The 27,635-nt window shown below is 33.1% G+C and overlaps 5 protein-coding genes, 1 long non-coding RNA gene and 1 pseudogene across 8 annotated transcripts in view; 3 read left to right on the top strand and 4 right to left on the bottom strand.

Annotated features, from left to right (window-relative positions):
- The window catches only part of LOC126736950 (atrial natriuretic peptide receptor 1), a 40,529-nt gene extending 39,531 nt beyond the window's left edge, over positions 1-998 (top strand). For both annotated transcript variants that reach the window (XM_050441623.1, XM_050441624.1), the window contains one exon: positions 568-998. In XM_050441623.1, the coding sequence (XP_050297580.1) occupies positions 568-797 (230 nt within the window). In that variant the 3' untranslated portion in view covers positions 798-998. The remainder of the gene's footprint in view (positions 1-567) is intronic.
- On the bottom strand, positions 999-8,185 carry LOC126736952 (cyclin-Q). 2 transcript variants are annotated; one of them, XM_050441628.1, is made up of 5 exons: positions 7,888-8,185; positions 7,540-7,763; positions 6,784-7,037; positions 2,711-3,008; positions 999-1,307 (listed from the first exon to the last, which is right to left on the bottom strand). In XM_050441628.1, the coding sequence occupies exons 2-4, from the start codon at positions 7,756-7,758 to the stop codon at positions 2,726-2,728; spliced, it is 756 nt and encodes a 251-aa protein (XP_050297585.1). In that variant the 5' UTR covers positions 7,759-7,763; positions 7,888-8,185; the 3' UTR covers positions 999-1,307; positions 2,711-2,725. The 2 variants fall into 2 exon arrangements, with proteins under 2 accessions (XP_050297585.1, XP_050297584.1); XM_050441627.1 differs by having other exon boundaries at positions 999-3,008.
- On the bottom strand, positions 3,041-6,764 carry LOC126736953 (tigger transposable element-derived protein 6-like; annotated as a pseudogene).
- A 1,048-nt stretch (positions 8,186-9,233) lies between the features above and the next one.
- On the bottom strand, positions 9,234-10,689 carry LOC126736773 (uncharacterized). Its single transcript, XM_050441305.1, has 3 exons — positions 10,398-10,689; positions 9,765-10,317; positions 9,234-9,468 (listed from the first exon to the last, which is right to left on the bottom strand). Exons 1-3 carry the CDS (start codon positions 10,687-10,689, stop codon positions 9,234-9,236), a joined length of 1,080 nt encoding a protein of 359 aa, XP_050297262.1.
- Positions 10,690-14,043: 3,354 nt separating this feature from the next.
- Positions 14,044-20,422, top strand: LOC126736427 (uncharacterized). Its single transcript, XR_007660663.1, has 3 exons — positions 14,044-14,178; positions 16,609-16,786; positions 20,035-20,422. It is a non-coding gene; the product is annotated as an uncharacterized LOC126736427 (long non-coding RNA).
- Positions 20,423-20,993: 571 nt separating this feature from the next.
- LOC126736311 (cilia- and flagella-associated protein 251-like) lies at positions 20,994-23,186 on the top strand. The gene is made up of 6 exons (XM_050440605.1): positions 20,994-21,161; positions 21,215-21,423; positions 21,478-22,645; positions 22,703-22,822; positions 22,884-22,929; positions 22,995-23,186. The coding sequence occupies exons 1-6, from the start codon at positions 21,095-21,097 to the stop codon at positions 23,128-23,130; spliced, it is 1,746 nt and encodes a 581-aa protein (XP_050296562.1). The 5' UTR covers positions 20,994-21,094; the 3' UTR covers positions 23,131-23,186.
- Positions 23,187-24,205: 1,019 nt separating this feature from the next.
- LOC126736310 (uncharacterized) lies at positions 24,206-27,131 on the bottom strand. The gene is made up of 5 exons (XM_050440604.1): positions 27,046-27,131; positions 25,209-25,464; positions 24,873-25,154; positions 24,681-24,820; positions 24,206-24,627 (listed from the first exon to the last, which is right to left on the bottom strand). Exons 2-5 carry the CDS (start codon positions 25,278-25,280, stop codon positions 24,351-24,353), a joined length of 771 nt encoding a protein of 256 aa, XP_050296561.1. The 5' UTR covers positions 25,281-25,464; positions 27,046-27,131; the 3' UTR covers positions 24,206-24,350.
- Positions 27,132-27,635: the final 504 nt, after the last annotated feature.

The following is a 27,635-nucleotide window of genomic DNA, read 5'->3' as shown; positions in this document are numbered from 1 at the left end:
CGGTTAAATTCGAATATTGAGTCAGTGAAACCTATGACTTAAGGGTTTTACTTAATTCCCTCGGGATATACATATTTCGAAGGAGTTGACCCATTTTACTTTGCTTAGGCATCTAAATCAAACTAAATTCACTCAAAATTATTTGATGTCAACGAATTGTGACAAGTTAACAATCAAAAACACCAACCACAAATGTAAATAACCAAACAATAACTGATAGGTTGCTTGATATAAATAACTCTTCCAAAAATAGCCTTTTATTGTGTTCAATCGTCAACGGTCGAGTTTAGGTATAGGACATGGTACATGAAATGTACTTAGAATTTGATGTAGAACCTAAATCTAAAATAAAAAATAGGTGTTTACATTTTAAAAAATTACGTTGATGACCGTAACTTACTTTTGGGCCACCCTGTATACATAAAATTATAGTAAGAAAACCCGCAGTTAAAAATAAAAATCGACATGTCCGAGCGTTTTTTTTTTGAACATACCCCTGAATTTTAAATGAATTTATTCCAACCTTTACGTTCGCACTGTATAGTACGTGAACGTGTTCGTTTGTAGCCTTAAAGAGTCACGTAAGCGAAGCGGCGAAACAAATCCTGGACAAATTCGGTACTTTTAACTTGGAACTGCGCGGTGAAGTGGAATTAAAAGGAAAAGGTTTTGTGACCACTTATTGGCTGTTGGGTTGCTCCGATGCTGACCCCAGGCCTCCCAGCACCCCCAGGGTGCCCAGCACCATGGAATTAGATGCCAGCAGTAATCCGTATCCTTTAGTTTTTATGGGTTAAAATATATTTAGTGTTATCATATAGTAAATATTTGTGCAGTGGAAGAATAGCATAATTTTTTCAGTTTTTTTTTAATTATCTGTGATGAACGTGCATATGAAGATGTTAACATTGCTTATCGGCATATTTGTTTAACTTAATAAATGTGTATTTATGTTTATTTAGTCTTGTGTAAGAAAAATTATTAAAAAAAAGACAATATATGCATATAGTATTTATTGTAAAAAAAAACAATACAATCCCTGCCCTAAAAATACTTATTTTATTATTTTTAACATAAAAGCTAAGTACTAATACTAATTTGTAAGTCAATAGAAACATACCTTTATAGCAGGTCTCCAAAAAAAAAAAAGAAATTATATCTAACTGCATTTTCAGTCAATACAAATTTGTATAATAATTGAGTCAGATCAACCAATTTTTTTTCCATACATAAAGAAATGAATTGAGACCTGTCTGAGAAGTTATGGCTCGAAAAGGCAAAGGGAGGTTCACTACTGTTCATGATCACTGAATAAGAGAATTTCAATATTATTAAAAATTAACAAAAGATAAGTTTAGAGAGTCAGATTGGACCTTTACGGTAGTGAAAAAAAGTATTGAAACTTTTAATAATGTTCATATGAATAAACAATAAGTTTGCCACTGATGTACATCCATATTATTGAGGTCAAGAATTCAAAAGAAATATAATTTATGTTTTTTTTTTTACATTAGACAGTATGGAAACTAATTATATTCTAGGCTTTAAAAAATTCTCTCTTAGTCTTACAGAGCAAAATCGTGTTAACGAATTTATTTTATGTGATTTAAAACAAAAAGTTGTAGATTGAGAAGAAATAAATCGTTGATTGAAGAATATCTAAATTCAGAAGATCAAATCAAAGTACTTCGAATTGACAAAACTATTTAATTTTCCAAAACTTGACCCCAGAAAAACTTTCAGCCTAATTATAAAAATTTCAGAGGAATTTGGTGTTAACATGCCCAGTAGAACTATAAGAAACCATATACTTGATTAAGGTTTTTATATTTTAAGAGTCGCTTTTAAAAAGCCGATTTATCTAAGAAAAATAAAATACCTTCCTGTGAAGTGATAAACTGTGCCTGACAGATGCAAAATTCCAAATAAAGTAGCGAATTCCTACTGTGAAACATGGAGGAGGCAATATAGTGGTCTGAGCATGTTTCTCTTAATCACAGGCCTAATCATTCAAGTACAAGGTAAAATAGACTACTTTTAATACAAAGAAATAATAAAGTGGAAAATACAATGCTACCATTTGCGGAAAATGATATCGAGGTGAATTTTTACACAGGACAATGATCTGAAACTTTCTTCTAAGCTAGGTTTTACGAGAAAAACATAACTGGACTTAAATGGCCGTCTCAATGCCTAGACTGAAATCCCATTGAACATTTTGGGGACGTCCAGATTCACAGGACATTCTGATGCTAAAAATCAACGACAATTGTTTAATATTATGAAACTAGAGTGGTCGCAGATACCCCTAGAAACTCTCCAAAAATTGGTTAATCATAGAGTCATAGACCCTGCCATAGATGCCAGGCAGTCTTAGATGCTATTTTACAAAATACTAAAAAAGTGCTTATCATTATGTTTTTTTTTTAAACAAGTTTCCATACTGATTTACAACCTTTACTTGAAAATTCCTTAATTATTTAACAGCAAAAACCCAAAAAAAATTTTTGTTTACATTTTGATTTTAACTCATATAACAGGGCAAATATACTCATCATCTTAAGAAGTTTCCATACTTTTTTCCACTACAGTATATATATCTAGCCAGTGAAAAAAATAAAAGAATTTACAGTAAAAAAAAAAAAAATTTAAGTTGTGAATTTGATGATTTCCTTTTATGGCAATGTAACATAGAGAACCCTTCCCGTACCTGAATCACATCCGCTCAAAGACTGTCTTCTCTATTAAACACCTCCATAATTTTCTCCATGATTTCCCAGTGTTTATCCTTTTGCAAATCCTTGACGAAAACCGAATACCATGCCTCATCGTCCAAATCGTCCATCAATGGTAATTGCACCCCATAACACTGGAGAGCCAAAGAAATACAGGCCACGGCTATGTGTTGAGGTGAATAGTCCAAGACCGCCGGGTCCAAATGGAAGTCCTGCAGGAACGACGCTGCTAGACGGGCTATAGGGATCTTTTCCCATGTTTCTTTTCCCAACCTAATGAAGAAAACAATAGGAGAGTAAACCTAATTTTATACATAGAAAAAAACAGTCTAATATAATAAATAAGAAGGTTGTGATTGTTTGGTTTTTTGTTTATCCAATAAAAATGAGAGTTTATTTCCTTAATTATGTTTGAGACAATTAAGGAGAAATAATTGATGCTATTACAAGTTTTATATTCACATCGTATTAAATGAAAGTATCTTGTTATGAAAATTATTGTGGTAAATGATAGGTTTGATTAAAAGTGCCGTATGCTGAAATAACATTGCTGTGAAGATGTTCTGTGAGTTGATTGCCAAAAAGATAACAAATTAAATGGGTAATTCAAATCTGTATGTGCCTACTTACTTTGACTTTAATAGTATTTAAATCAATTTATTCCAAGTCGAGGTTGACCAATTTTCCTAAAAAAGGGCCATAAATGTTCGATAAAATTTCAAGTCAAGGTTGGTCAATTTTCCAGGTTGGGGTGTTTTTAATGGGAAACAAGAAAAATCCTATGAAGATTTTAATAAAATTAATAGTTTTTAAATAAATTTGTTCCAACTCGAGGTTGGCCAATTTTCCTAAACAATGGCCATAAATGTGCCAATTTTAATGAAATCTGATTTAAATTAAAGGGCTTTTAATGGAGAATAAAAAAGGCCTCTATGAAAACTTTTGAATGAAAATCTTAATAAAATTAATAGTTTTCGAGCGAATTTGTTCCAAGTCAAGGTTGGCCAATATACCAAAAAAATGGCCATAAACTAAATAGTTTTGAAAAATAGTTTTGGCCCGATTTTCATGAAATTTATTTTAAATTGAGAAGTTTTTAATTGGGAACAAAAAAGGTCCTTATAAAAATGCTGATAAAATTAGTGGCTTTTGAATGGACAACGTTGTTCCAAGTCTATGTTCGTGAACTTTCCTAAAAGAATGGCCATAATTAAGCCGATTTTGGCCCGATTTCAATGAAATTTATTTTGAATTGAACAGTCTTTTATTGGGAAAAAAGTCTTCTATGAAAATGTTGATGAATAGTGTTTGAACGAATTTATTCCACGTCAACGTTTTCTTGACTTGGAATAAATTCATTCAACAATTAACTTGCTGACGATCATGAAAAAATGGCCATAAATATATCAATTCTGACCAGATTTTTATAATTTTTCTTTTGATTAAAAGATTTTTAATGGGAAACAAAAAAGCTCCTTATACTTCTTAAATTATCAATGTCTGTTTATACCAAGACAATTTCCATGAAAAATCAAAAATGTGAAAAATGAATTTTTATTGCCATGAAAGCTTAAGTTAAATTAAATTAAAAGTTTCTTACAATGAAATAACCATTGGTGTGAAAATGTTTTTTAAGTTTACTGCCAACGAGATAACAAATTTATCGGTAATTCGAAGTATATACAGTGAAAGCTCTCATAAGCGGACACTCACGGTTCCGTAACTTTTGTCCGCTTATGGAAGGTGCCCGTTTAAAAGGGAGTATGTGAGTATAGAGTATAAATAACGGAGTATATATTCATGAGGAAATGAGGTAATACATAATCATAAGAAAAATGAAACAGAAACTCGCCACATTTTTAAAGTATGTATTTATGCTATATATCTATACGTATGTATACGCATACAAAAATATAAATGCGTCAATACATGGTACGAAAAGTTTAAAATGTTTGTATATCCATCTTTTGATGAAGGAGACAATTTTCGTAATAACTTTCTAAATTTTTTCAATATAGAAATATGATTTAGAGCTTCGCCATATAAATTTATAGTTTTTGAACCTCTTAGTGAGTCCACCAGTTCCACTTCTTCTTCTGAGTCGTTTGGACTACCATATTCAAGTTGGCCTGGGCTTTCTACATCCAAATTCGAAAAGTTGTCAATGGCATTTTCTTCTGTTGTTATGTTGTTGTCTGAGGCCAGGAAATCATCTACTTTCTGGGAGTCTGCTACTCCTAAATGTTTGGCATGTCACAGTAACTGAGCAAGTGTCGTTAAGGGCAGATCGTCTTCAGCATCGCAATAATTTTGCTCAGCAAATTCTGAGTTACATCCACTTTTTCTGAAAACAGCTTTGCCAAAACAGTTCTTAACTTCTAGAGGAATTAACTTTATCCCGTGCTGTTTTTATAAAATACAAAGCTTCTAACACATTAATAGACTTTGTAAGCTCAGATAAGCTATGGACATCGTCAATTTTTGTTAAAATGTTTTAAAATCAAATACCGATAATAAAATTTAAAGTTCTGTATAATACCTTGATCCAAGGGCTGACAAACTGAAGTTGTGTTTGGCGGTAAAAATATAATTTTCACATTTTTCATTTTCAGATCACGAGGATGAGAGCATGCCTGCATTGTCTAAAAATAAAAGAACTTGCCCTTTTTGGATTCCTATTTTCCGGTCGAATTCTAGTAACCACTCAGACATGATTTCTCGGGTCATCCATGCCTTTTTGTTGGATTCCCAAGTCGCTGGTAGATCCTTAAGAGCAACGTTTTTTAAAGCACGGGGACGAGCCGCTTTCCCGATCACAATCAAATCGCATTTTTCACCGGCCATATTTGCACAGAATAAAATGGTTAGTCTATCTTTCCACCCACACATGTTTCTCCTTTAAGGGACAGAGTTTTGTCGGGCAATGCGCGAAAAAAAAGTCCACTTTCATCTGCGTTGTACACGTCTTCTGGTTTGTAGCCAAGCAACATGGACGGAAGTTTCTCCAAAAATTGTGACACATCAACTTGATTTACTGCAGCAGCTTCCCCAGATATGCATTTGAAACTCACACTATGTGTCTTGCGCCACTTTTGCAGCCACCCACCACGCACTGAAATTATTATAGCCCAAAGTAATGGCGATTTCTTTAGCTTTCATTTTCACTAACGGCCCTGAGATTGGAATGTTTTGATTTCTAGCTTTCACAAACCACTCAAAACATGTTTTGTCTATAGCAAAACTTTAAAAAATCCTTCTTTTGATTTATATTAGTTCCTGATTGCCATTTACTCCTGATATCTTCCTTATTTTTGGCAATTTCAGCTGCCTGCGTTTTCCCAATATTAAACCTCTTTGCCAAATGATGAACTGAAACACTTTCTCTGTCTAATACGTTAACAACTTCCATCTTTTCCTTTAACGAGAGCATCCTTTTTTTTGGTGCCATTTTAGTTATAATAATAAAATATCTCAATCAACTACGAATTTGCCTGAACTGAAGATAAACCAGAAGATTAGATACTGGCTAGCCAACGAAATGCGTAAATGGGGAATCACCTAATATAAATCGGGGAATTACCGAATTTTATTTATGTAGATATGTGCATTGCAATAAGCGGAACTAAAAATCGTCCGGGTATTAGAGTTTCGCGTCCGCTTATGGGAGATTTTTTGATCACATACAGAAAAATCTAGTGTCCGCGTCCGTTTATAAGGGCGTCCGCTTATCGGAATGCATTTAACATTGAAAATGATAAGCTGAAATTCGGTTCCAGGAACTTTGTCCAGTTAAAAGAGATGTCCGCTTATAGGAGCTGTCCGCAAGAAGAGCTTTCACTGTAACTACTTACTTGCTTGGACTTTTAAATTTCGTGCCTATGGAACTGACTCAAAATAGCATAAAATTAACTTTAAGTAGATATGCACAAATAAAAGTAAGATATTCATTTATTTAATCACAAATGTCATTCAGGTATTGCCCATTGACTCAATGTGTATCCCATCAAACTATAAAAATGTTTTCTATGTGTAGGTAAAGTTTACTTACCATCCTTCCATGCTCTTTAAATAATGCAGCATGTACTTATGGGGGTGCACAGTGCCAACCTCGAACTTTAACACTCTCATAATCAAAAGTTCAGCTTGCACTATGGCATCTCTCATGTTCCAGTACTCGTCGCCTATTTCTAGAGGACTGGAGCCCCTATGTAAAGTGTTGTGGGCCACATTTATAATATCCCTGATCTTCAGGGGGTCATCTTTCACTTTTCCAGCCAAATAGAGGGATGAAGAGGCTATAAGCTGCACAATATTATTAAAAAAAAAAAAAAAAACATTAATGCTCCTTATAAAGAACTTGTTCGGAAATCTAATTGCAATAAAGTGTCTACTTTGAAAGTGTGATCTTTGATTTATTTTAGTAAAAAAAACAAACCGCTTTCTTTTGAATCATAAAAACCATATTCAAACTTTCTTCCTGTGTTGAAGTATTTGACATTACAACTGATATGCAACATGATCCAATATTAAGAAATAAATATTTCAAAAAATTAAATGTAGCACATAATGCATTCATGAAAAAGGTTATTATTGAGTTTAAGGGCGAGGACTAACAGTTTTTAGAGAGAATTGGTAGAGATCTGTACATTACCAGTTTGACATTAATTTATAAGACAAATCTCATTTTAATATTCCTTGTGTTAATGAGTGTTAAAATGTGGACGGAAAACAAATAATAAGGATCTTCTGACAATTTATTAATATCTACTATATTAAAAAAATTTCCCATATTTAGAATACTTACAAAAGAATCATATCCCGAGTGATCAACCTCTTTAAAGAACCTGTGCATAACGACAGCGGCAGTGGCAAGAGTTAAAGGTTGGGCATTAAGCTTTTTGCCACATTCGAAGATGAATAGGGCAGGGGTGAAGCCGTTGAGGAAGTTGTGCTGTCTGTAGTCTATTGATTTTTTCCTGGATTTTTCCCTTTGGAGTTCCATTACATCTATGACGTCCTTCATGTTTACTGTAATTACGTAGATAAATATAGGTTACCCATGTAATATTCTTTAAAACACCAGGACTTTTAAGCAGTTGAATGTAAACAAATATTATATTATCTTGTATGTTCTTTAAATATTTATAAATACCTGAACAAATTTTACTAAATTAAGTTAAACCTGTAGAATATTTAGGCCAAGGCAAGAAAGAAGGCGTCCTTCAGATGCTGTTAGAAGCCGAATTAAATAAACGTGCTATGCTTAACAGAAAGTAGGTCAAAAGTGATAACCAATTAGTTGATTACCGGCACAGTTTAAATGGGATATTTGCAATATTTTAATTAATAATTTATTTAATTAAAAAAACAGCACGTTTACCAAATTTGACCAATGAAACCAAGTGTTTGGAATTTAATCAATTCGTTCGAAAATTCGATATTGAGGTTATGAATTGTGTTGATAGATTTGACATCGGCAACTGTCAGTTGGCTTAAGGTGTTTCTTCATGTTATGCGTAGGCAACAGGCACAAACAACGTGACGTCTTTTTCAACATTTTATGCAGGCAGGGTGTCCCAAAAATCAACGATAAGCCGAAAACTTGCAATAGACCAGGTGCTCAGGGATTCAAAATGAGTACTTTTGAGATTATAGGCATTCACAGAAAACCGAAAAAAATTCACCCCCCTGTTTTGTTAAGAAACCCAAATTTTAGAATTTCTTAACAATTTTTTTTTAATGAAACCTTGATTAACCCTTGGATAAATTACAAAACTAAATTGAAACACAACTGTTCACATTTTTAAGAAATTATCAGATTTTTACTCAACTTGTCTTGAAAAATGTGTCTTTTAACCATCATTTCCCAACTTTAACTAACTGTCCTGAAAGAGAAAATTACTTCACTGTTTTGCAAGTGACTTCAAAAGTTGGCGTATCTAATCTAGATTTAAAACTGGTAAGATGCTTGCTAGATTATTGGTTCAATAGTGGTGTATTTTTTTTAGTACATAGTCAAATGTACGCCGCTACTCATTACTGGGTGAACATATGGCACCAGGCTATTCTTCTACCCCGCCCTATCTAGGGTAAGTCCGGGATAGATGCCCTACCTAGAAAAGTTATCTAATGTGTGAAGACTGTTATACTAATTAGACACCTTTTCCGGAATATAAAACTGAAGGAAACTTAAGATTTTTGACCGAAAATAACTAAAATATAAATCCGGAATGCTGGCCATCCCTCCCGAGTATCCGGGAGTGTTGCCCTTCAAGACTGGTAGTGATGCCCCACCAAGAAAAACAAGATAATTGCAAACATAAACATTTGTTTTCTTTTAATAAGTATTTTTCATTACACATTTAATGAAAAAATAATAATTAAACATAAAAGAATTTCGAAAAAACAGGGATATAACATTAACAAAATGTTTAAAAAACATAAAAATATAAGAAACTTTTATTTTATCGGGTTAATTACTAAATTAGAAAAGCAGTATTATTTCTTCTTAGACAAAAGTTTTCCACAAAGATCGCAAACGTTAATATATTTGCTACAATTTTCATGATACAATGTTTTGCAGTACAAACATTGTATCCAATCGTCCTTTTTTTTAGTGGCAGAATATTCTTCTCCACATCCGGTACAGCATTCATCTTCGCTTCCTTTTTCATCAGAATCTTGATACACTATTTCTTCACTACTGATTTCTGAGTCACTGTCACTTTTTTTTCTTTAAATCGGTTTTCTTTTGTTTTAAGGCTTGTCTTTTTTTTTGACATCTTATTATCCGGAAGTTGCTTTTGTTGGCCTTTTTTTAAAGTATTTAGTTTTAGTCGTTTTTTGTTTAAATTTTCCTTCGAAGTAAGAATTGCAGCAACATTTTGACCGCGTTTTCGTACTTTATTTACAGCACTACAGTCTGGAACAGGAGATAACTCCTGAAGTAGTTTGCCTGGAATTATTTCAGATGGTGTTTCATTTATGGTTATGTCATCGGAACGTTGTGTTTGCTCTCCTAATTCCCACAAAACTTCGTTTGGGAAAGGATTATCTGGTCGAGAAGAAGGGCCAGCAATGGGTTCAGCTAACGTGCTTGGAACAAACGGCAACTCCGGCTGAGTACAAACTCTTGCTTCGTCGGATTTTTTTTGATTTTCAGCAGGCATACCGTCATGCTGACGGTTCTCTGCATTTTCATCAATCAAGTACGCATAATCCGGTATGATATCGGGATCGTATGGGTATATGCCTGTACTTTTAAATGCAGATATTGCATTTGAGGTTGTTGCTGCTTTTGCCCAAGCCTCTGATATTAATGTACCAAATTGTAGCCTGCTAATTTTTCGTGAAGAATTTGATCTCATCCATTTATTGCACACGTTGTTCCACGCTGATTTTAGAGATTTAAAAACAGCTCGGTCCAAAGGCTGTAGGAAATGAGTTGTATGACTGGGTAAGCTTAGAATTATAACGTCATTCTCATCAGCATACTCAAGCGTTTCTCCAGAACTGTGATGCGAGGCATGCCCATTTACCAAAAGAAGAACTTTTCCTGGAGGTTTTCTAGGTAAAAACTGCTCTGTTAGCCCGTCACGAAAAATGTCAGCGTTTATATAGGCTGTTTTGCAGACATGTAAACATAAGGTCCTGGTGACATACCATCTTCATATTCAGCTTTTTTATTTTTTCCTTTCATAATAAAAACTGGCGGTAAAAATGTTCCTTCGGCATTACAACATGCAATCACTGTAATAGTCTCACCCTTTTCACCCAAGGTTATAGAAGAGACCTGTTTGGATCCTTTAGTAGCAATAACTTGTGTTGCTTTATTGCAGAGCTGCAAACCAGATTCATCCATGTTGTATATGTGCCCAGGTTTAGTCATGATATCATTTTCCTGTAAAATGGAAACCAACAGTTCAAAGTACTCCGTTACACGTGGTCTTGACATTCCCACTGCCCGAGCAACAGACACGCCTTCAGATTTTCGTACCGATAATAAACTATTTCGCCTCAGAAGCGAATTGAGCTAGTCAGAACCCGCTCTTTCACTGTCTACGCTAAATCTATGGTCTATACCAAGGGCTGTGGCAAATTTGTAAGAAATATGTCTTACATCATCACGTGTAGGTGCAAAACCCCTTGACTGCATTTTTTAATATGCAATACCAACTTTTCCTCATTGTGCTTGCCTAGTATTGAAGATGGTCCTAGGCCTGTTTTTTCGGTATTATTATTTGTCCGTCATTATACGTTATTCGTGCGAGAATATTTTGATCGGACGTTACCAGGACGATGGATTGGAAAAACAGGTGCTATTGAATGGCCTCCACGGTCGCCGGATTTATCACCTCTAGACTTTTTTCTTTGGGGTCACTTAAAAAGCAAAGTTTATGAGACTGAACTCACTTTGTAAGAAGATTTACAAGGCAGAATTTTAAATGAGTCTTCAAATCACGCCTGAAGTATTGCAGAACGTACGACAACGCTTTGAGCAAAATCTTTGGCCATTTTGAACATTTATTATAAGCTAACACTTAAGCAAATTCTTTTTAAATATATTTTTGCGATAATTTTTTAAATGTCTTGATTTAAGGTCAAAATATTCTGTAATATGATAGAGCTATCTCATTTTTTGTCTCATAATTTAATAATACTTGATGGTTTTGTCCTACTGCCTGCCATTGTTTTTCTTAAAAGTAGGTACCTTTAGTAGTCTATGATAAAGTAAAAATATTGAAAATTACCTTTTAAGGTTTAAATGCGAGTGGGAAAGTGATTTTGTGATTATTAAGTGTCCCCTTCGAAAATAAAATCGACGGGTCCCAGCGTTTTTTTTAAAAAGTTAATGGACTGCCCGTAATTGGCTCTGTTTCGTTTTCGATGCGCCACCCGGTATATATCAGTCATTTAAGGTATATAATTAAAAAAATTCTTCAACAGAGTAATAGATCTTAATAGAAGCAAGCAATCTCTTTAAATGATTTTTTTTTTTGAAAATCCTAGGCGAAGTTAAGTTTTTAATACTGATAGGTAGATGATTAAAAATAGAAATACTGTCGTAAAAAATTGATTACTTTGTTAAAGCTGAAGTAGGTCGAGGAAGGTGCCAAATCATCTGATTCCTGCTTGGGTACCGAGCACTCCTGACCATGAACTTTTCTCTGTACTTATAGATTATGCAAGCAGTCTCAAGAATATACAGACATGGGAGAGTTAGTATTTCATTTTGGTGAAATAGAGGATGGCATGGATCCCGGGGGTTAGCCCCACATATGTATCGAATGGCCCGTTTTTGAATAACAAACAACATTTGAATAATGTAACTAAAAATCTAAAAATTTCGGACGAACTTCCCTAATTAAATATGGACGCCGCATACCATTTCCCTTGTCTCTTTTATCAACTTATAGTTGCTAATGTTGAACAGGTATTTAAGGTATAATTTGTCTAACCTTCTCATTGGTGAAGTTTACATTCCTCGAGGCTCTAATGCTTTGATTTATCAATCACATCGTGACATTATAGAGACCATTGGAAATAATTATACATTGTCTAATTCTCTATAACTATTTCTAATGATCTAAACATATTTTTAGATTTACTTTTTATAGAATTGGATGTTGTTCCTCCAACTGATTTATTCTTTCCACTGGGTCAGCATTACTTGGCATACTAATGTGAATGAAAGTGTACTACTAGTCACAGACAGTTAAACCTTAAACAAGTTATATATTTTTATAACTGGGGATTTCTTAGTTACTAGTTTATGAAGGGCTTTGAATGGCAAGAGATGTTGACTCACTTCACTGTTGAAGAAGGGGCGGTAACTGTTGGTAAAGATGTGTCACTGTTTATAAAATGCTATAAGAGCTCCAAAGAAAATTCGTATCACTTACCGTGCACCTCTCCTTTTCAATTTGTTCGTTAATGGCATATAGAGCAGTGGATTACAAGTTGCAACTGTCTAAAGTTTACAGATGACATTAAAATATACAAGGCTATTATTTCTGATTCTGATGCCCCATTTTGGAACAAAGATAGGATAATTTCTTTCATTGGTGTAATAAACCTTCTCTTTCTTAATGCCAATAGTTTTTTTAGAAGAAATCGTTTCTACCCTCTAATATTTTCTATTCTATAAATTGTGAGAACTTGATAATGTTAATTCTGGTAAAGGATCTGGGAATCTAGTTTGACATAAAAATCACTCTTCAGGATCGATAACTTGAAAGCTCTGGATTTTAGCATCTGTGACTTGGTCTCCATTTTATGCTGCTTTTAAGTTAGAACAACTTCAGAGCAAATTCATTAAGCCTTTGCAAGATCAAATGATGCCTGTTTTGTCCATATAGTTTTATTAAGTGACTGCCCAACTTTGTTGGCTCTTAGTGTGCCAGCTCGTCTATTGAGAAGATTTTAATATTTATTGTTATGAGAATTTTGTATTTTATATTTAAATGTTTCTGCCATTTTCTACTTAGATTGTTAATTGCTTTAATGGAGTTTTCCCATTTGTTGAAAAATAAATAAAGAAACATACAAATAAAACAATATGTTTTAACTAATTTGTAACAACAATCATGCGTTTATTTAAACAAGAAAACAGTGTCTTTAGTGACGTACACATAAATGCAATTTTTCTTGCACTTAACACACATTTATACTCATGTTCGGGGGTTATTCAAATACCGCATCACAAAACAAATTAGAATAATTTTAAAAAGGAATATAATGTAAAATGTTAAGTGCTCCAATTTTCACGCCAAATGATTGACAAAGTGCTTTTTTCTGCTAAATATCTTCTTTATAAGAGTTGTAGGATTTTTGAACCTACTTTATAGATGTACCTTTATAACTATTTATATGAAAATGCTAAATTTAAATGAAATGTTCATTAAAAACCTAGGAATGGCTTATTAACTCAACAAAAGGCAGAAATCCGAATCCGTAAATACTGCATTTTTAATTAGTATTTCCGGATCCATATTTATTGAGGTCATCCGACCTCTATTAAAACAAGATTGATGCTGCATGCCTCAATTTAGACAGAAGAACCTTTATTTTTGTTCAGTCTCAAATACTCATATATTTCTGTTTCTAATAAATCACCTTTTCTAATTTAAACTTAAATTTGTCTCTATTAATATTAAAAAAAAAGACTCATTGGCTCTTAAAATTAACTTTAACAGCCTCGTTTAATCTTTATATTAACACTAATAATGAGCTGATTTCGAGGGGCGTCGATGCAAAAAACCTACTTGAATAAGCGCGGCGTCGCGACGCTTATATAAAACGGAGGACGCTCTTGCATTCCCTCTTATTACCTGTTGAACCACAACCACTTCGAAGTCATTTTCAAAAGTCCATAAATTGTGTATAACAGTAAAAATTTGTTTCATTATTAAGCGAAAATAATAAGGTTCAAAAAAGTTACAAGGTAAGTTAACATTATTTTGTTATATGAATAATATTAGATTGCCGTGCTGCAATAAAGAATTGTTTATTAAATTATTATTTTCTTTTATATATAACGACATAATAATCGAATATTGCTAATTTAATTAACTATCTATATATATTTTTCTTTCTTCAGTTTTGACTAATTTTTATTGATATTTTCGAAAACCGCAAGTAATAAATAAATTATAATTAATGTTCTCTTGGATTTTGGACAGGATATTGTATATCAAAATGTATGTTTGTTTATCTTTGAATCGCAATTTAATCAAAAGCAATTGTAATCCAAAAATTCAAGTGATATTTCCAGCCATGTATGTAGGCTACAATTACATTAAAAAAATCAAGAAAAAATTAACTTACATTGTAGAAAAAAATTGTAATTTTTTGGTACATACTTCCTTCAATTCTTGTTTTCCAGTTAATTTTTATTCATATTTTAGTTTCGAAATTAATTTAGAAATTACTTTTAAGTCCCTTTTTCTGGTATACAGGATAAAATTACTAAAAGAGGGACACATTTTTTGTGAGTAACATTTGCATATAAACTATCTAAAATATGTATGAAATTAAACAAAAAAGAGAGACATAATAGTATAAATTATTTTAGAACTATCATTCAGTAGATTCCCATAAAATCGAAAATAATAATAAATTTACGTTTCATTACCGCCATTTGAGATTAAGTGCATATATTCCGTTTGAGGGACAATATCCAGCAAATGACTACCTGGAGGCATATAAATCCTTTAAATGTTAATTTGTATATGGGGTGTAAGACTTTGGACATTGATTTTTCCTGCTGCAATATTTACAACTTATTCGTTTCCCAAACAAAATCTATGCGCTACGCAAACACGTAATCTTGTTCGAATACCGGTAAATCCAATTTTGTCAACGGGATAAAGAAAAACATTTTCCTTAAAAAGTTTTTCCCACCCCTGGTTGTCATTGTTGACGCGCTCGAAATAAACCTCGACTGTGAAATATAACAGTGACACCCTCCTCTTTAATTTTGAAAAATTAACAAAAAACCGCGGACTCATTTAATTCGGCCCCATTATACCTTTTATATTTTCATTTAAATATTCGAGGAGGTTCAAATTAAGATTAAATTATGCCAGATGCGTTCTGAAACCGTTAAAACTTTGTGAAAAGTTTCACTTCTCGCGCCCCCTCTCTCCCGCGGTTATAAAAAGTGAATTTCGTTTTAAATGTTTAATTGATGTATTTGTACAGGGTTATTCATTAATACTTTCGGAAGAGAGCGAAATATTACACTAACTTTAAAGTCTTGACTGCATCTAGTTATAAATCCTAGATTTCTATACGCTTTCTGAACTAACTTTTCAGCATAAGACAAAAATGTCAACTTAGAATCGAAAATTACTCCGAGATCCTTAACTTCCGTTACCCTTTTTAAAATAGTGGAACCTATACTATAATCAAACAATGTAAGATTGCAAATTCTTCCAAAAGTTATTGAATAACACTTCGGAACATTTAAATCTGAATCATTAAGGTTGCACCATTCATAGAGATTATGCAAGTCATCCTGTAACAATTGACATTGAACATTAGAATCAATAGACAAAAACAATTTTAAATCATCAGCGAATAATAAAAATTCACAATTTCTTACAAATAATCCTATATCATTAACAAAGATTGTAAGAAGCAACGGACCCACATTGTGACCCCTGAGGAACGCCAGATGGCATAGAAAAGCTGCTAGATAAGAAGTTATTATCTTATACAAAAAAAAATTGTACAATTGTATTAAAGAAGGAAGTAGGCTGCTTCAGTACAACCTTCAGCATGATCATTCAAACACTATTCAAGAAATGATAATTTTACTCCGAAAAAGCACTGTCAAAATTTGTTTAAACTCATTGCAAAGCTATAGAATATAATTTACTAACAAAATATGTAAAAATCTGCCGAGTATGAGGAAAATTTAATTTTTTTTAAGTTCTCCCTTCTTCGTAAATAAACTCCAAACATTTCCCATTAAACCATAAAAAATTTAATAGCCATCACTTAAATTAATCCCCTTCAAATCTTATTACGAAATAAATATTTTACTAAGTCATATCAATGTAACATCGTTGTAAAGTTTATACCGGGTACAACTTAATACTATTATTATATAGAAGGTCCCCAAATAATTCGAACATAACATTTAATTAAAACGAATTTATTAACGCACATTCCATCAGACATATTGAGAATCGAATTTGAAATATGTTGCATATAACAATGCATTTCCATAAATATTGCCTTTTCTCGCATTCATGAAGTTTTAATGCACTTATATATTAAATAAGAGAAACTGGATGATAATAATGTGCACCGCTGCTCTATATGTATGCTAATAATTATTGCGAAAAAAAGAACGTATAATTTTTAGTTTTAGAACAAATCTCCTGAACAATGTCATTGAAGCACTTGATAATCGTTGGGTCTCTCATGATTGCTTGCATGAGCAGTCCACAGAAGAAAAGTTGTTTTAGACCTGAACTGTTTAAGTCTGTTGGCGAGGTAGCGGATTACGTAAAATGCCTAAAATCTAGCACGGGATCACCACCGTAAGTATTCAAGGTTCTTCCATAACAACTTCTTGTTGTTGGATAAATTTTATATAGGTTTGTGTTCAAACAGACCTTGAATTTGCGTCTGATTGCGTCTCTCTTTTATAGCGTCCAAAAGCCAAAAAACTATTTACAATTTAAGAGAATTTCTTTGCCAAGTCCGGACTGCCAATTGCCGTTTTTTTAAGGTTAATTTTGATGGATTTTCTTACTCTATAAATCTTGACGACTACTATATGTAACGCAAATATAAAGCAGGCCTTTCAGCACATATTTTTTGAGTGCGCCCCACTTCGTCTAATTTCTTCTGATGAGGTTTAATTTATTGTGCACAACTTTATATGCTTTTTAAACAAAAAGTTAAACCTGTTATACATTACTTTTTAAGACTTAGAAGCTTTATATTTAATGAGTAATTTTGTTCTTTCTTTTTTTATTAGGGGGACTGATTATTGGGGCTAGTTCCTAAGTTGTATTATTTTCTTCCTAACTGACCACATAATATATATTGTTGTATAATTAAGTTAGTAATTAGTTTATACAGGGTGTTCGAAAAATAGACCGAAATATTTCAATGGGTGATTCCTTGTAAAAAATATGACAAAAAGTTTCTATAAACATGGGTCCGAAAATGCATAGTTTTCAAGATACAGATCTTTTGAAATTTGGCAGTATTACTTGTTGTATTAAGAGCCTAATTTAGCCCTTATTAGATTAAAATTATAAGGTCCAGTGGCGTCCCGGGGGACATCTTGGCAAATATTATTGGCAAAACAGTTTTATGCCACTGCCCTTTTTTCAACTAATATTTGTTGTTTGATTAAGCATTTAAAAGTACAACTTTTTCGCCTCTTGTATTTTATTCGTATCTCACTTCGTTTTCGACAAAAAAAAAATAAAAACCGAAGGAATTTAAAGGTGGACCAATTCAATGGCCACCTCGCTCCCCTGACTTAAATCCAATAGATTTTTATTTATGGGAATACCTTAAAAGTCTGGTTTATGCTAATCCCATACAAACAATAGCAGAGTTAAGAAATAAAATTGTAAATGCTTGCGAAGAAGTGAACCTCGAATTTTTGCTCGAGTGCGTCGTTCAATGATTCGTCGAGTGAGAAGATGTACAGAAGTGGATGGTGGACATTTCCAACAGTTGTTGCAGTTGTTGTTGCAATAAAAAACTTCTAGAAATGTTTTTGATTTTTTGTTTTCCAAGGCACTTAGGGCTAAAATAAACATAAAATAAAAAACTAAAATAAACATAAAATAAAATACAACAAGTAATACTGCCAAATTTCAAAAGAATCGAGTAAATATTTTGTTTGATATTACTAAAAAATTAATATTTAAAAAAAAAATTATCACCCTGCATCTTGAAAAGGCTGCATTTTCGGACCCATGTTTATAGAAACTTTTGCTCATATTTTCTTACAAGGAATCACCCATTGAAATATCTCCGTCCATTTTTCGAACACCCTGTATAGGGTATAACTATAGCCAATTTTTTACGTTACTGTTCTTAGTTTTATATATTAAATAATTCTGCCTTGCTACTTATTTTATAACTGTTTTGTTTACTACTATTTTATAACTATTTTTGCTTAAAGATATTTTTCCTTGTAATGCCTGTACTCTATTTCTACAGGGTGTTTTAGAACTATGGGATTAAACTTCTGGGGGTTGTTCAGTGCAACAGAAGAATCCATTTGAGTATAGGAACCCATGTCCGGAAATGCGTCACTACGCCACTCCGGCCCTAAGACGCGTTAAAATTTATAAAAAACATTAATTACCTAAATAGGATCTGCTGCATTTATTTTTACCTCTTGTACATGATACCATAACAACAATTGTTTAAAATCAACGCTTATCAATGTCATGTTAAAAAATTTTATAGCTTGCAATTTTTAAACATTTATTGCTAATGGAAAACTTTACCAATCAAGAATTGGCGAATATGCATTTGGCATACGGAGCAACAAACTGCAATGCACGAGCAGCATCGCGGTTGTATCATAAACGTTATCCCGAACGACAGCATCCTGGATACCAAAAGTTTATTGCGGTTCATCGGCGGCTCGCTGAGTCAGGCATGTTTAAGACCAAGATGCATGATACTGGTGTTGCTCGAACCGTAAGAACGGTGGAATTTGAAGAAGAAGTGCTTCAGCGAGTTGCCGATGAACCATCAAATAGCACACGTGACGTCGCAAAAAATATGGATACGAGCAACGCTTCTGTCTGGCGGGTATTACACGAGCAACAACTCCATCCTTACCACTTCCAGAAAGTTCAAGGTATGACTGCAGCCGATAATCATCTTAGAGTTCAATTTTGTGGATGGCTTCTGGATCACATCATTGCACCACCAAATTTTTTACGATATGTTTTGTGGACCGATAAAGCCTCTTTCACAAGAGACGGTATTTTTAATAGTAGGAATAGCCATGTTTGGGACGAAGAAAATCCTTATGCAATTTTTCCAAGAAAACATCAGAATCGTTGGTCTGTCAACGTATGGGCAGACATTGTTGATGATTATTTAATTGGGCCACACCTTCTACCGGAACGGTTAACAGAACCTATTTATCTGCGTTTCTTGGAGGAATTTCTCCCAGAACTCCTTGAAAATGTTCCACTAAACGTTAGACAGCAAATGTGGTTTCAGCATGATGGATCCCCGGCTCACTTTGTTGTACAAGTACGCGAGTATTTGGCTCAGCGGTTTGGGCACCAGAGGTGGAGCAGTTTCTTGGCCTCCTAGGTCACCCGATTTAACGTCGCTCGATTTTTTCTTGTGTAAAATCTTTAGTCTACGAAACTCCAGTAGAATCAGAGCTAGACTTAATTGGACGAATAACAGCAGCATTTGAAATCATTCAAAACGAGGATCAAATTTTTAGTGTAGCCGAAATTATGTGCGGCGTTTAAACCGGTGTATTGAGGTTGGAGGAAGACATTTTGAACAATAATTGTTGTGATGGTATCATATACAAAAGGTAAAAATAAATGCATCAGATCCTTATTTAGGTAATTAATACTTTTTCTAAATTTAAACGCGTCTTAGGGTCGTAGTGGCGTAGTGACACATTTCCGGGCGTGGGTTCCTAGACTCAAATGGATTCTACTGTTGCACTGAGCAACCCCTAGAAGTTTAAAGCAATAGTTCTGAAACACCCTGTATATATAAATATATTGTATTACTTTAGAAGCAATAAAATTATATTCTAATAATTCATTTTTAGTTATGGCAAAAGATCAGTACGACAGCCAGGCATGTTGTTGCAAAAACTCTACCCACTCCTGCAGAACTACGATCCAGAATACCTGGAACAATTGTTCTACAGCATCCTAAAAGCTGAAAGAAATTTACAAGATTTCCATGAATAATAACTTAATTTCAACTGGTTGTGCCGGTTTATTCGTTAATTTAGCCCTTAATATTAATATTAGGACATATAAGGCTGGATGCCCTAATATTGAAATATAATAGACTGAATTAGTTTGCAAAATACGTTTGTACCTAAATGTTGTATTACTTTGTAATTTTTAATTATCGTTCGTTAATTGAAGACCTGTCAGTATTATCAAATTGTTGTCATTAAAAGACCTTCGAGAGCAAATTTAAAAAAAGTCTTTTATTATTACGCCTTTTCCCATCCATTAATTAAAAGTTTGCCAAAAATTCAGCGTGTAGATAATTGGATAAAGCTGATTAGGTTTATCTTAATTCCTAGCTAAACAGCATGTATAATATCTATTATATTGTAATTATTTTCAAACAACATATGTAGAGGATCTGTTAAAAGCTATTGAAGGATTAATGGTTTATGAATGTTGTTTATTGCCAAGAGATTATACAAAAATCCATCCTCGAAAAAGGGACTGATATGATTCTGTTTTTTTACTGCGTTTTTACTTCTGAAACGAAAATGATAGTGTATTAAAAGTATTGGAATTTCAGACCTAAATATTTATTACAATTGACGTATTTTATTGATTTAATTACGTAGTAAAATTTAATACTTTAAGCCAAATAATAAAAAAAGATTCATGTATTAGAGCCAAAAAAAGATAATATAAGTTAATTTTCCGCAATTATGAAATACGTATGTGTTTTTGCCGAAATTTCCTTATCATGAACTTCCTTAGGCACTTTATATATTAAAAAACCCAAAGCGGTATCCCATCAATAAATCAATAAAATAGTATCAGACATGTCAATAAAAAGGCTTTTTTACGATTACGATATATAAAACGGATAAAATTTAAAATTAATTAATAGTCGTCCCGATAATTTTCACAATGAGGTCGACAGTCGTTCTTTTAATATGCATCTTAATTAATAGCAACGCGAACGCTAGATACCTGAGTAAGTATTTATTTATTTATTTTATATTATAATTTAAATATTTTTGGTTTTAGAAAGCAACCTTTTATCTTCCGTTGACTGTTCAATACCGTCAAACCAAGTGATTTTGCATCCGCATCCCACCGACTGTACCCAATATCTCCAATGCGTCCATGGATCCCCCATGGAGAGACCGTGCGCTCCCGGAACTGAATTTAATGATCAAATAGGAAATTGTGACCATCCATGGGCCGCGAATTGCTCCAGAGATCCCCCAGTAGAGGTAATTATTTATCGATAATTCAATTATTAAAAATAACTAATCATTATAAAAAAGGAGGTGGAAGAATCAGACAGTGATAATGAAAGCGAACAAGTAAAACCAGAACCTGAGTCTGAAGAGAACGCAAATGAGGAATCCGAACAAGTGGATAATGAGAAAAGTAACGAGGACGATGAAGGAAAGGAAGCTTCTGAGGAAAACCAACCGGAGACAGATAACGAAAATGAAAACAAACAACCAGAATCCGAAGAAGCAAAAGAGCCATCGAATGAATCAGAAGAGAAGCCGGCAGATAAATCGGAAGAAGATAGCGAATCGCCTCAAAACCCTGATGAGGACAAAAAAGACTCTGAAGAGGCCAATGATAGTCAGCCAGAGGTAGAAGACGTTCCGGATAAATCAGAAGAACAAACCGGGGAGGATAAAGAGAAACCAGAATCCAAAGAAGAGGAATCAGAGAACGTTCCAGAAAAATCAGAAGAACAAAACGAGGAAGATAAAGAAGCTGATGAAGAGAAGCCAGAATCCAAAGAAGATGAATCAGAGAACGTTCCAGAAAAATCAGAAGAACAAAACGAGGAGGATAAAGAGAAACCAGAATCCAAAGAAGAGGAATCAGAGAACGTTCCAGAAAAATCAGAAGAACAAAACGAGGAGGATAAAGAAGCTGATGAAGAAAAGTCAGAATCCAAAGAAGAAGAATCAGAAAACGTTCCAGAAAAATCAGATGAACAAAACGAAGAGGATAAAGAAGCTGATGAAGAGAAGCCAGAATCCAAAGAAGACGAATCAGACAACGTTCCCGATAACACCGAAGAACCAACAGAAGAGAATAACGAGCCTTCGCAAAGTCCTGAAGATGAAAGAGAAAATGAACCTGAAGAAAAACCATCCAACGAAGATCAGCAAGAGGACAGTTCAGAAAAACCAGAAGAACAAAACGAGGAGGAGGATAAAGAAGCTGATGAAGAAAAACCGGAATCCAAAGAAGATGAATCAGAAAATGTTCCCGATAACACCGAAGAACCAACAGAAGAGAATAACGAGCCCTCTCAAAGTCCTGAAGACGAAGAAAAACCATCAGAATCCAATGAAGATCAGACAGAAGAACAAGAACCATCGGTAGAAGATGAAACCGTCACAGAACCCGAAGTTACAGAATCATCATCGGGATCAGATGAGTTGGAAAATGAAGTTACTGAGCCCAATGAGAGTGAAGAAGGTATTGAAATGTATTTTAAATGTTAATTTTAGATTTTTATAGTAATTTATAATATAGGATCTACAACAGAAGTAGATGCACCAATAGTCCCAGGGGAAGATGAGGAAGAACTTTCTACTCCTTCGTCTGATAGTGTGGAAGAAACTGAAAATGCTGAAGGTTCTGGCAGCGAAGAAGGTATGTGTCGAATTATCTGTTTTTTTTTTTAATTTAGCTTTATGTTTACCTTTTATTGTAGAAGAAACAGCAGATGAACTAAGCGCTTGTGCTAAGCAACCTAACGAGTAAGTTAGATCATTTGGTAGAAAACCAATATAGATGCTTATGTTTTTTTTTTTAAACATTTTAGGGTCTTTGTAATACCAGCTCCAAATAATTGTAATCAATTCATACTCTGTATGTTCGGACAAAGCCATCTTATGACCTGTGAATCTGGATACCATTTTGACCAAGAGTCCAAAATCTGCGTCGAAGGTGTTTGTTAATTAATATTTTATTAATGTATTCATAATAGTAAATAAAGTAGTGTAAATATTTTTCATTCATTATTTTATTAAAAAAAAGATATTGGAACCTTTTATAAGTGATTTTAACCGTCCATTTTGGCGACTACTTCCAATACGTCTTCACAATGTGAGACGTGTTCCAACTTCAAAGAACCTCTGGATAGGGAGACACAATTTTTACTGGACACTTTTTTAATACTCTTTAAAGTCCTGAAGTGGGAAAGAACCTAAAGAAAACTCATCAGAGTTCAACGAAGATCAGCAGTTCAGAAAAACCAGAAGAACAAAACAAGGAGGATAAAGAAGCCGATGAAGAAAAACCACAATCCAAAGAAGATAAATAAAAAAATGTTCCCGAAGAATCAACAGAAGAGAATAAGAGAATAACGAGCCCTCTCAAAGTGCTGAAGATGAAGAAAAACCATCAGAATCCAATGAAGATCAGGCAAAAGAACAAGAACCGTCGGTAGAAGATGAAACCGTCACAGAACCCAAAATTACAGAATCATCAACAGTATCAGATGAGTTGGAAAATGAACTGAGTCTATTGAGAGTGAAGAAGGGATTGAAATGTATTTTACATGTTAATTGCAGACATTTATAATGTATGATCTATAACAGAAATAGATGCACCAATACTCCCAGGGAAAGTTTTGGAAGAACTTTCTATTCCTTCGTCTGAAAGTGTGGAAGTAACTGAGAGTGCTGAAGGTTATGGCAGCGAAGAAGGTATGTGTCGAATAATATGTTTTTTTAATTTAGATATATGCTTAGCTTTTATTATAGAAGAAACATTGGATTAAGTAAGTGCTTGTGCTTAGCAATCTAAGTGTTAAATCATTAGAAAACCAATATAGATGCTTATGTTTTTTGTTATATTTTAGGGTCTTTGTAATACCAGCTCCAAATAATTGTAATCAATTCATACTCTGTATGTTCGGACAAAGCCATCTTATGACCTGTGAATCTGGATACCATTTTGACCAAGACTCGAAAGTGTTTGTTAATTAATATTTTATTCACGTATTGAAAATAGTAAATAAAGTAGTGTAAATATTTGTCATTATTTTTTTTATTTATACGTATAGTTTAAAAAATTTTATTTATTGGACCCTTTGATCAGCTTAATTTAGGTGCCTGCTCCGAATACGTGTATAATGCATTTCTCATGGAGACGTGCTTTTGTTGAGGTTGTTTTCCTAATTTTTCATGCCTCTGGAACATCTACATATTTTATTCTGCCTTTTATGTAGATCAAACTTAACGTTGGCATCCGAAGGAAAATTGATGTCCAACTTCAAAGAACCTCTGGATAGGGAGATACAATTTTTACTGAAATCTGTACTGGGCACCTTTTTGACCCCTTTGGCGTTATCATCTAATTTTTTGGATTCAATGAATGTTGTTGCAGTTTTTGGTTTATTTGGTATTGTTGATAAATGATCTCTTTCAGGTCTTATTCTTGATGGGACTGACCTGAAATGCGAATATAATGAATATTTAGTTGCCTTATAACTGAAATTAAATACCTGCTCCTTCTTTTAGTAATTTCAGCTTTTTGAGGTTCCCAGGGCACCCTTTCTTCGGGTATTTTAATACTTTCAACGTATTTAATAGGACCACAAGCCAGGCATTTTTCTTTTCTACATTTTGGCTTGGAATATGCATCCTATAAATGTTTTTTAAATCATTGTTGAATCCTACAGCATAAATATACTTACCACTTCATCAAAATCCAGACTCTTGGAAAAGTCATTTAAATCTATTCCAGAATCTACCGGCCTGTAAACCCCCACTCTGCTCAAAAAAGTCGGTTGAGGTGCTAAATAGTTATCGGACCAGTGGGTGGTCATGATGTGCCTCAATTTTTGCAGTAAAATTAAATTGTCACGTTCGATTTTTTCGGTTCTCTCGTTTTCTTTTTGTAATTTTTTTAATTTTAATGCTACATGACCCCGAAACGGAGGCGACTTTGTATCTATTACCGGGGTGGCTAAGAGAACCTTTGAACAAAAATGTTTTTTAAATAAGCGCAATATATAGAAAATCATTTTTACCTTCTTCTTATGATATTCGTACTTTCTTTGCTGCCAGGGTCTTATCAGCAAATTTTCTCGTGTGGAAATCATCGTAAAAAAATCCGCGATATGAACGATATTGGGAGTGTATGTAGGGACAACAACTGTTGTGGTTGCCAAGTAAATAATAATTCCCTTGCAGTTATTGATTTATCAGAGAGGGTCTTACCATAGTTTCCATTCTGTAATTTTCAATGATTTTTCGGGATACATCCAGGCAATAAATAAGAAACAGCTAAAATAAACATTTATAATAGACTTCGTAAGAATTAAATGACTAATCTTAATAAAATCGTACTTCAAATAAATACATAAACACGTTGAGTAAGATCGAAAAAATTTTTATAGGTGTTTCGTATAAATATTTTACGTTATAAATTTGCGGTTTGTTTTTCGCTACATTCCCGAAAAAAAACGCCTTTTAATATTTCATTCTTAAATGGTAATTTTTTTTTCATGAGGCACAATTTATTCTTCCTAATTATGAGAAGTTTCGCCCTTTCTCGTGGGACGCTTTTTATTAATTTGTGCCGAGGCTGTATACATATACACACGGTCCTTTAGACCTTGGTAGAAAAATTAAATTATTTGGATTTAAAAATTTATCGAATTCGAGACATTATACAGTCGTGTATTTTTTTATTAAGGCACTTTTGAACTTGACAGTTTTTATTCATGACCATTTATGGATAAATGGATAAGTCAACAAAAAAAAATCACTAAAACTGGTGACTCTAGTGCCAGAACGTGGGTTGCATACAATTTCAGATAATGACTATAATATTTTTGGCTATTTAATAAATAAATGATGAAACTCTAATTTGAATCATTGTTCTTATGTTCCTGCGTCTTAACTTTAGTATAAGATTAACTTCGGTTAACAGGTTACGTTCTAAGAATGTAAGTATTGTAATAAGGTTGATTGAATATTTGGGTTCATATTCAATTAACCCAAATATTCAATCAACGGTAATAATAAAAGGTTTTGCAGAGTTACTCCATTTAATAAAAATTAGCTTAGAATTTGTCAGTTAGAGTAATTGAGAATATTTTTATTAGATCAATAGGAGATTATGTTTATCGTCATTCCATTTATTCATTGTGTGATTTATTTAAAGTTTACATTAAAAGTTCATCATTCCTGAACGACAAAGTTACACTTAAATCAATTCTATAGATCTAGATAATACCTACTTTAAATATACAATCTATGAGATACAAGAAGTGCTATAGATGTATATGTGCTTTTAAAAAGTCTAAATTTTCCTCATTTAATCTGCTTAATTAAGCATTGGTTACATCCTGAGGGTTATTTTTGTATTTTAAAAATCAGATTAGCAAGGATGCAGAATCCATATGCAGTTTTGCCTCTATTATAATAACAAATTTCAGTATCTACTTGTTGAAATAATTCTTTGATTGAATTAATTATTGTCTATTTTGTTAAGTGTCATTTATACGATATTAGTGTTTAAAGCCAAGTCTGACGAATCAGACTGTAACTATCTTTTTCTTAATTTAATTACGAAAAAAGAATTTGAGAGTTGTGGAGTAAAATCCTGGAATTTACTTTAAATGTCCTAAAAAATTGCTTCAAACTCCAGGAAGAACTAAGTAATCAAAAATAATTTCAATTGACTGGAATAGACAAACATTAATTTATAATTCCAGGAAGGCATCGAAAATGACTCCAAAAGTCTGGAAAATAATCCCGAAAGACATACAAAAACTACTTCTGGAATAAAATGAAAATTTACTTTAAATGTACGAAAATTTAATTGAAAAGGTATAAATTACTTGAGAATATGACAAATACCTGGAAATGAAAAATTGCATCAAGGCACGGAATTATTTTTAAAAACTCGAAAATATGAGAATAGTGACGTAAAATCTTAAAATATACTTCAAATGCCTGAAAAATCGCTTGGCATTCCAAGAAGGGTTCAAAAATTATCCCAAGGGTCTGGAAAACATGAACTATAATCTAAAAATTCTGGAACACAAACAAGGCGATTTCAAATGCCTAGAATACATAAAAAGTTACTCCAAAAGTCTCGAAGTAGAATCCTGAAAGACAGAGTTCCTTGAAATATATCCAAATTTATTTTGAACTCCAGGAAGGCAAATAAAGGACTCGGAAGTCTGGAAAATATAAAAATAGTGAGACAACATCTTGGAATTGTACTTCAAATTCCTGGAATAAAATGAAAAAAATCTATTTTAAATTCCAGGAAGATTCCAAAAATGAGAAAAAATTGATGTATGAGCTAAAATCCTAAAAGATCCCTCGAAAATGTATAAAATATGATAATGGCGACCTAAAATGGTGGAATATACTTCAAATACTTAATAATAATAATTGCTTCAAATTCCAGGAAGACTTGAAAAACAACATCAAGGGTCTGG

The sequence above is a fragment of the Anthonomus grandis genome, chromosome 5 (assembly GCF_022605725.1).
Source record: "Anthonomus grandis grandis chromosome 5, icAntGran1.3, whole genome shotgun sequence".
Taxonomy (NCBI): Eukaryota; Metazoa; Arthropoda; class Insecta; order Coleoptera; family Curculionidae; genus Anthonomus; species Anthonomus grandis.
The sequence above is the reverse complement of the archived record's forward strand: the minus strand, read 5'-3'. Positions and strand labels throughout refer to the sequence as shown.